The 10,291-nt window shown below is 36.1% G+C and overlaps 1 protein-coding gene across 1 annotated transcript in view; it reads left to right on the forward strand.

The window, feature by feature from the left end:
* Positions 1-576: 576 nt before the first annotated feature.
* LOC102204678 (complement factor H-related protein 2-like) overlaps positions 577-10,291 on the forward strand; it is a gene marked incomplete at its 3' end in the record, with an annotated part of 15,307 nt that continues 5,592 nt past the window's right edge. Inside the window, exons 1-4 of the mRNA XM_013908077.1 lie at positions 577-640; positions 2,580-2,723; positions 4,393-4,572; positions 6,189-6,368. Of these exons, the coding sequence (XP_013763531.1) occupies positions 577-640; positions 2,580-2,723; positions 4,393-4,572; positions 6,189-6,368 (568 nt within the window). The remainder of the gene's footprint in view (positions 641-2,579; positions 2,724-4,392; positions 4,573-6,188; positions 6,369-10,291) is intronic.

Below are 10,291 nucleotides of genomic sequence, written 5' to 3' on the forward strand. Positions count from 1 at the left end.
CGAATGTGAAATATGTTCCGTGGCTCCCAAAGGTTGGGAAACACTGACTTAGGACACCTATTACACCTTTCGGCTTTTTTCTTACATGAACCTTGAACTCATGAACATATACTTACAGTCCAGTACCTCAGTACATCTTTTTGCTGTTATCAGGCATTCAGGTTATGCTACTAGAGGTTCATACTTTTAGCACTTCTTCTTCACTCCCCTCTATTTATTTGTGACTTGCTTCTTTCTCATATAGTTTATTTATCTTTCCTTATCTTTTTGTGCTCTTGCGTCTTCACCTTACATTATGAAGCATCTTGCAAAAACATTTTTTATGAATTCTTGGTATATGAATAAAACGTAATTAATTTAATTTAATTGATCAAGGTCAGTGATGTGTCACTCATGGTGAAATGGGATTATTGTGATGAAAACATTTTTAAACTTCTATTTTTGTTGCCCATATTTGTAGCTGCCGAGGGTTGTGAGAAACCACCACATCTTTCAAATGGAGACCCGAAGGAAAGTTCCAGACTGCAGTACAGTCATAGTGAAAGGGTTGAGTACATCTGCCAGGATTACTACAGAATGGAGGGTGGGCCGTACAAAACCTGTGTAAATGGTCAATGGACTGGAGAGATGAGATGCCTCAGTAAGATGTAGATCTCTTTATATTTCTGCATAGTCCATTCTTTGCATTCTGCTTTCTTGCAATTCAGAGGGGAGCACTATGGAGCCATTTTGCAGCCGCTATGTGCAAAACTATAAAAATAGTATAAAGGAAGTATCCTTGCTCGTGTTTAACTTTCAAAATGCATGTTTGGTTATCTTTAAATAAGCTTCTCCATGTTTAATAGTAGCATTCACAGGGCATAATAAAAAACTTTATTATGTCTACAATCGCAATAATGACTTTTACTTATTGTTTTCAGGAATCCCTTGTGCAGTTGGAGTAATGGACCCTAATCTGCAGGTAACTGGATTACCACAAGGGAATGAAGCGATAAGGACTGGGGACACATTACATTTTCGTTGTGCTGATCAGTATAAACTGGAAGGTTCTGAAGTAATCGAGTGTTTAGAAACTGGGTACTGGAATGCTTCCTTTCCATCCTGCTCTGGTAGGTTTACTTTAACTGAGAAAAGCTGACGTGACTTGACATGTTTTTTAAATGTCCATATATTTGTGTAACAATTATGTAATCATTATATTTCATTTGTTAAACTTATATAACGATTAAGATTTACATTTTATTTGGTTCCTTTGGGTCTAGACTACTGCTGCATTACACTTTAAACTGAAAGATTAAAAGACTGTCTTCTTTAAAACAGATGAATGCAAAGTCACAAGAAAATCAGACAGTGTAAGAATCACATCACACATACAAGGCAATCGGCTAAAGAAAGGACAAAAGCTAACCTTTACTTGCCTTACACGTAACCACTTTATGCAAGGCAATAAAACAGTTGAATGTTTGGCAAATGGACAGTGGAGCGATCCGTTTCCAACATGTGGAGGTAAGCCAGTTTTTTTCTATGTCAACTCACCCGTAATATGTGACAAGAAAAGATCATCCAGTCACAGTGCACTGCAATTTCAGGAGGCTTTAATCACATTTTTTAATCCCCAAAACAGTTACGGTTACTTTTACTCAGGCAAAAATTACACAGGAATTTTTTTTGGACAAGTCTTGCGGTTGATCCTAATTACAATCACTGTGTAGGAAATGTCATGTACATATGCGAAGCCCAGTCAGTAATAAGCGCCCAGATAAGCTGCTCATGTTAATAACAGCTGTAAATATAAAAAAGAGAAGTCGGAATAAACCCCCAGTAATTTGGAGAGTTGAATCTCTAAAAAATTTACACAAAAATTTACTGTAAGATGTTGCATAATGGTACTAATAGTATTGTGAATAGATAATAGTTTTTTGTTTGTTTTTTGTCTATATTCATTTAAGATCCTGTGGGTTGTGGGAAACCACAACCACTCTCAGATGGAGATACCAAAATCAGTACTAAAAGGCAATACAGCCATGGAGAAAGGGTTGAGTATATCTGTCAAAATTACTACAAAATGGAAGGTACACCATATAAAACCTGTGAAAATGGTAAATGGACTGGACAGATGAGATGCCTCAGTAAGTTATAGCTATATTATGTTGTATTTTCTAAGATTCTGCATATGTAAAAGTATTTTAGGGGTCCCAAGTTTTTTTTACTCTTAAATTTAGAGAAAATTGAGTTTACACAGGAATTAGCCTTTCAAGCTGTTGACATAATTTATTTGAGAAAGGATGCAGAATTTGGGGGCTTCATGTTCTTAGATGCGCTCTGTTTTATGTTATTTAAAAAAATGGGAAAATTAAGACAATTTAACATTAGACTTTCATAATTTGATATTGTGTGAGGTCTGTACTATATCTGGAGTTTTGATACAGATACAGATTGCATTTTATCAGACTTGCTTGGTTTTAAGCACTGTGCCTTTGTAATCAAGACTTGAATAGTTATATATGATGTATGTTGTGCATTCCTGCATTGGTGTACTGTACTGACATTAACAAAATCTTTTCTCTTAACTCTTACAGAACCCTGCACTGTAAATAGAGAAGACATGAACAAACACAATATTCAATTCAGATATGTCAGCGATGATAAGCTGTATTCAGAACATAATGATGTAATTGAGTTCATATGTAGCAGGGGAAGACGTGTTGGCAGTTTGGAAATGCGTCAGACGTGCATTGAAGGCGTAATGCATCTGCCCACATGCCAGTAACATTTCTGTCTATTGGATACGATGAGCATGAGCACGCAAATCTATAAATGATTAGTGCACTGATGTGTGTGGTCATTTTAATAAAAGCCTATGTACTCAGTCTGTGCTCTTCCAGTACATCTTTTTTTTTGTGTGTAAAATCAAAGTCATTCATAAATCCTTTGTGGACAAATACACAAAATGGTGGCCCTATCTTTCCAGTCTGAACATATTCTGATTAAATAAAGATAACAAAAAGAAGTAAAAAATAAATAAAATAACAAACTCCCTCCCTTTGGCAGGAGATCATACCTGCTATTAAAGTGTTTTTGTAACCTAGATGAGCACACACATGTACACACATGTAACAGTAATTGCATGTAATGTTATTTTAATAAAAGCATCACGGGGTCTGTTTTAATTCTTACATAAGTTTAACTCTGTTGTAAGTCTTGGGGCTTTGGGTTTCATGGCCTAACAATGAAACAACCCCTTTTCCACAGTCTTTTTAGGCCTGGAGTCCAGCATCCACTTATCATTTAAGTTGAGTTACTTTTGCCTTCCCACCAACTCGATGCATTCTGGCCATTCTCCCTTAACCCCTGGCATCAGCGAGGCTCTTTCAGCAAGAAAACTGCGCATCACTGGATATCTTCTCTTTTTCAGAAAATTCTTTCTAAACGCTAGCAAAGTACATTTGAAAGTCCTGTGCTTTGTACACCTAACCACCTATCCAGTCCTTCTCCGTAGCACTTGTACAACAGGAGTCCAAGGTTGTATTTAAATAGAGACATTTGGACAGAGCCACTGGACAGTCTGTGCTGTGACCTGATCTCTCTGGGTGGAGTTCGAGCTGGGGGAGGTCACTGAACAATGAAGCTACTGAAATTCTCCTCAGAAAACATTCGTCAAAAGAACATGAAGCTGTATTTAATCCTTCTGTTTCTCCAGCTGTGGGGGTGTGTGGAAGTTTCTTTGTCACAAAACGGTAAAGTGATCTATTATCGTTTTTCAGTGTACCTAAAATCACATGTTTTACCTTTGTGGAAAGGCAGTTAGACTTTAAGAAGAGTGACATATACACTGCGTGTGGTCATCACAGGTATTTACTTACAGCAGGGGGAAAAGCACAGTATGAATGTAGTTGTCTTATTTTTACACTATTACAACTATTTGAATTTACATGCATTCACACAACCCTAAAATATGTATATTTTTGTGTTAACATACATATATATGGTAGTAATATAATGTAGGACAAAATAGTAATTATAGTTGATTTTACTACTTGCTATGGGTTTTTTGCTTGTTTTTGTTTTATTTTGGGGGTTTTCTTTGAAGGGGGGGGGGGGCTCTAGTAATTTTATACTTATACTTATTTTTTCCCTTTACCATTAATGGTAATTAATGGTACATTTCTTATATTACTCTTTAATTATGTATGTCAAACATAAATCCTGCTATCTGTGTTATTAGGTGAAGTATATCCACAAATTATGTAGATGCAACTGTTTTGTGGTCTTAACCATTTAGGAGAATGGTTGTAGACATACTTTGATTTTGTAACTGTTTTCCTTGTAGAGCTTCAGTCATTCTTTTTTAACAACTTTATATGTGACGAATTGTAACTTTTTCTCTTTTAGAGTGTTCAGAGCTCCCAAATGTTCCTCACGCTCATGTGTCAGAAGGAACCAGCAAAGTTGTGTACCAGGAAGGAGATGTGATACATTTTTCTTGTGAATCTGGTTACATATCAGATCAGATCTCGAAATTTATATGCACAGCTGATGGTTGGCTGGTTGTCCATCAGGGAAAGTGCTACTGTAAGTTGCATGGCTTCATGTTTTTATCATCACTAACTAAACTTGTGCTATTGCTGCACTGTGGATGTAATAACTCATGTAAATATGTTTTGTTTTTGTTTTTCTTATATTACTAAATCGTCAAAAACTCTACAGTCATGAAAAGTGTATGAATACCTCAATTATTTATATTACAGAGTGCATATTTTGTTTTTGTTAGGGTTCATTAATGACAGCATTACCCTGACTCTTACTCTAACCCAACCATACTACATGCTATGTACCCCCAAAAAATGTCACGTGAAAAGCTGAAAAAATGAAACACAAAAAGTTGTAAAGCATACCAAGAGCAGCATTATATGGATTTTCATAGGATCGACCCATTACAGGTCAGGTAAGGCGTTGGGTTTAGAGCTAAATAGGTACATTTTCTGGAGGCACACAATAGGCCTGGTTATAAAAGTAAAAAAAGTATCACATCAGAAAGATTGTTCCAAAGCATGATTACCCATGTTCCTCTGCTCAAATTTGGTGATGGCCAGCAGAGCTCAGCCAGCCTCAACAACCCTTGTCCTAAAACAGGGGTCAGCAACCTTTAACACCCAAAGAGCCACTTGGACCCAGTTTCCACGCAAAAGAAAACACTGGGAGCCACAAATACTTGTTGACATCAAAAATGAAAATAACACTGTATATATTGTTTTTTTACAATATATACAGCACTATGCTGCTAAAAAATGAAAAATAGATATTTGCAAAATTCTGCCTAAATATGTATTTTACCTGGTTAATGTGTGTGGCGGGGCGTGGTCTGCAGCGGCGCTGCATGGGAGTCGGATGCACCTGAGCAGCACCCGCAATCACGCCTCGTCTACTTAAAGTCTGTGCTCTCTCTGCTCTTGTGTTGTCGGACTGCTAGCTGAAAAGCTACAGCCGGCTGTATGCGTACAGCAACCGTGTGTGAAGAGTGGTCAATAAAGAGATGCTGAAAAGCATGTTCATGCAAACATCGTCGTGTCTGCCGTGATATGTTTACAATGAGACTTCTGCTCCTGAACCTCTGCGCACAGCGTCTGCAAATCAGGGCTCTACGAAGTCACTTTCATCCTAACGCAGGACTGTAAGCTGTCATCTGTGAGGCGTGAGCAGTGTTTGTTTTAACATAGTTCACGGAGGAGAACAGCTGCTGACATAATGTGGATCCGAAGATCCATAATTGGCCCACCTGGGGTTGAAAGTCTCAATAAATGCACTGCGTTTTGGCTGGTACACCGGCTTCCGCAAGTGTGACGCTTATTTTGAGCGATGAAAAATAAAATATAATTTTATTTTTATATTTCAATGTCACAATAATCTTCCAATTTAGAACTACAAGTTTAAAAAGAACTAATACAAAAAATACACTTCAGCTAAATACTTCTAATTTATTTTCCCAAACCACCTGGAGCCGCAGTATAAAGACAAAAGACCCCTGTCCTAAAACAACTGCACATTACTGGCATTACTATCGTTCGTAGCAATGATGGGTCGTCATTTCCTTATACATACATATATATCTTGGCTTAGTCACTCAGTATGTTTTCAATCTTTGTGTATTTTTCTCTTCTTTTCCCATTTTATATTGTTTTGTGTATTAGCATGTTCAACGCTTCCAGATGTTCCCCATGCCCAAGTAACACAAGAGACAAGAACATCTCAGTATCAAGCAGGACACATGATACATTTTGCTTGCGAACCTGGCTATACATCAGCTCTCACCATCAAATACGTATGTACAACTGAGGGCTGGCAGCCACTCCAAAGGGGGTCGTGCTACCGTGAGTTCAAAAGCTTTCTTTTCTTCTCTCACTCTCATGTGAATGACTACAGTTCAATAAGCAGAGATCATTAAAATGAATTTAACATAATTTATTGATCTATAGAATTCAATTTAGGTTGTTGGTGATTACACTCTGGAAATGAAGATTGAGGCTTGAATGGAAGCCTGGGAGAATGACCGATGAGCAGTGAGATTTAAAGTACATGGAGTGGAGACTGATTGGCCGGAAGACAGCCAGCAGAAATCTGATTGGGCTAGACCAGTGATTGCACAATTAGCTTCACAGCATGGGAAACTGGAAATGATGTAAAGCTTAGATTAGCCAACAAACACCAGGGAAGCAGAAATGTGTGACTACAGATTGTTCTTAACGAACTTACGTATGAACTTCATTTGGTATTATCTCCTTGGACATATAATCTCATTTACTCAGATGTGTCCTGCCTTCATTAAGACTGCTATGACGGTCTTTATTTCTATATATATTTTTCCTGCACACAGACAAAATCAGAATTTAATTCTAAATGATTTTTAATATGTAGAGACTTTGTCATGTCAGATCAGACTCCAAATATATTTGAATTCACATCAGTCATCATTTTATTCAACAATGTTTCTGTCAAGTCATTATGAAATATGACCCAGCATCTCGATGTCAGAAAGATCAGTTTAACCCTCTGGGGTCCAGGGTATAATTGGCCATATTTGACTACTTGTTTGGTATCATTATTTTCAGCACAACCTGAAATATCTGAAATTTGAGTTATTTTTTCATTTTGGCATACTATATTACCATAGTTGATCTAAATTCAGAGAAAAAATTCAAAATCCGAGTAGAAAAAAGTTATATTTTTTACTGTAAAACCCACAAACATGTTTAACGAATCATTTTCATAACTTGAAATGCAAATAGAAATTGTACATTTCTAAATATTATGCACAAGTTTTGCAAAGAAAGTTATATGGTACTATTTACCTAAAAATGCAGCCAATGCCTCAGGCATATAACCGTTTAAATCTATTTACAGAACAATCAGGTGATCTGCAACAAATAAGAAAGCACACAAATTATTTGTGCCATGTGTTTTCAGTCATTCCTTCAGGTCGTCTGCTCGTCCACACCATGTCTTTAGGTATCATGTCAGTTCTCCATGTTTAAGGTTTTTTCATGTTTAATTTTTAGTTCACCCAGTTTAGGTTATTGTTTAGTTTCACCCATGCCCTTTGTTTGTATTTATTTTGCCAGCCTTAATAAACTGCTTGTTTTTTGTTAATCCACATCACGTTTCATAGTTTTTGGTTTGCACTTGAGTCCTTTTTCACAACACATACAGTCTGCCTCAGCCAGACTGTGACAGAAAAGTCAGACTTAATGACAGGTCAAAAACTATTCACATTTTTTCCAGAAGCATTGTATTTTTTCTTTCACCAAAATATAGGCTAGAGTTAAAGTTAGCCACCCTACATAAGGAAACTTATAGGGTTAATGAATTAAATCTTAGCGTGTTAAACTGACACAGCAGATGGTTTGCTTACACAGGTTGTCCTTGTAAACAGTTTGCAAAGGGCAGATATTTTGAAACTATTTGCCTGGAAATTAGATAAACGTTTTCCATTCCAGGGTGGAATGATTGCATGTCATACATCTTTAAAAAAAAAAAAATTGAGTGCTCAATGTTAAATCAGTCATTCCACACTTAAAAACAGGATTTCAACAATCATTCAAAGCCCAAAATTACAATGATATCCATGTTGATCCGTGATGATTGTAAAACTTTTGACCACAGCTGTAGTTTTGACAGTGGTTTATCTCCACTGGTCTGAACCTTCGTGTCTCCAGCACAAATACAGACACACAGGTTGAAACCTGGCAAAATGGATTCTGACATGATCTGGCAAATATAAAAACTGCAGCAAATATAAAGATTCTGGCCAGTGATTTCTACATCTGAATCTTGCCTTTTGAACTGTTTTTTTTCTTCTGTTCAGGTTTGATCTTTGTGTATTTTGAAGCATAATTTAAATATCCAATAAGATTTCATGATTTTTTCCGCTCTTCTGGTGTTCACTAAAACCAACTACTCTCTTTCTTGCTCTTTGCAGCTTTGTTACATAAACTCACATATATTCTACATATTTTGCTTTTTTCAGATCGATCTTGTAAAATCGGTGTTATGGATCCTCATCTCTACGTAGCTGGATTACCACCATCAAATGAAATAATGGCGACTGGACATAAATTGCGTTTTCTTTGCAGCAACACAGGTGTACTAATTGGGTCTACAGAAATTGAGTGTTTAGAAAATGAACAATGGAATTCCCCCTTTCCTACTTGCTCTGGTATGTGTACTTTTATTACCACAATAACGTGAGGTAACAGAAATGAGCTGTGACTATGATAAGGGTTTCTGTTTTAAGTTGCTGTTAGGAGCAATTTTGTATTGCAGGAAAACATCAGCATTCTGTAGCAGTTGTGTTGTTGCCCTTGTATCACATAAATCATTAATATAATGATCCTGATGAACCCTGTAAGGTCAAAGTCATCATAGGAAGTATTCTAATCCTAATCCTATATTTTTGATCTGCTGTTTATGTCTAATATTGTAGGTTCTTGAGATAACGGCTGTTGTGAACTAGCATCACATAAATATTACTGAACTGGATACATTTTCCAGTTTTCATCTTTTTAATCTTTCCTAATCATTTTAAGAAAGAGACACCTGTCTATTTGGAAAATGTCTCTTCATGAACGTATTTTTTATACTGAAATCTTTTACTTTCAAGTTTTTTTTATATATTGAAAATGTAATGCTGATTTATTCAGATATTTGCATCACATTTGGTTTCTTGTTCATACTGTAAATCTCATAGTAAAACAGATTCTCTTCTTCAAAACACAGAAATGTTCAGTCCCTTAAGTACCCACCAGTTTAAGGTGCCAGTTTAAAATATATATTTGCTAGTTTTGTTCTCCCTGTTATGCTGTAGCTAAAGGAGATTTGTTGAGGTTTAATGTAAATGATTGAAGCTTGATACCATTTTAATCTAAAATTAACAAGGGGATTTGAAAGCTTAGTTGTCTAAGGCAAAAATGCACACTGAAACTAGAATGAAATTAGAATATCGGGTTTTTGTTCAAAACTATCAGTTTCGAATGATATCCAATGACTGATAGCTGTGGTTATCAATATCTGTCAACAATAGGGAATTTTCTCTGCCGAGATATCATTTCATTCACTGTTGATCAGTCTGCCCTGCTTAAAGGAAATAATGGGCAACTATTGTCCACATTAGAAGACTCAAGTGTGAAGAACTTTTATAGGAATTAAGGTTGTATTTTTCTGCCAGGTGCTGCTAATTAAATTCACTACATTAAACAGATCGTCAGCAATCATTAGCACTGCTATAAACACAGATGTTTTGGAAGTTTGTTCATCTGGATCATTCAGTGTGTGTTAACATATACTTCCCAGCAATAGAACAGTTATTCGTCAACTCAGCTAAAATAAACTATTGCTGTGAATAAGATTTAAAACTGGAGTCAAGTTAAAAACACTGCTGGCTGTCATTCTGCCTGCTGACATATTTCATCTTTATTCATCTTTTTTTCTCTACACTTGGTTAACGGTAGAATTGCCATTCTTTTCTGACTTCTTAAAAGACTGGACATTTATTACTTCTTAATTACAGCAATGAGAAACTGAATGCCTATTAATAATAAATATTTAAAGGGAAAACTTGCTTAGTTTGAAAATGTAGTGAGAAAGTGTCTTATTACTTTGAATCTGATTTGGTTTCATGTTTATAATGTAAACCTCACAATAAAACAGATTCTCTTTTTCAAAACAGAGAAATGTAGAGTCCCTGAAACACCAGCAGGTCTAACAATCACCACAGATGTAACAGACGATCAAATGAAAA

This window comes from Pundamilia nyererei, unplaced genomic scaffold, assembly GCF_000239375.1.
Source record: "Pundamilia nyererei isolate P.nyererei 1_Seehausen unplaced genomic scaffold, PunNye1.0 scaffold01071, whole genome shotgun sequence".
Taxonomy (NCBI): domain Eukaryota; kingdom Metazoa; phylum Chordata; class Actinopteri; order Cichliformes; family Cichlidae; genus Pundamilia; species Pundamilia nyererei.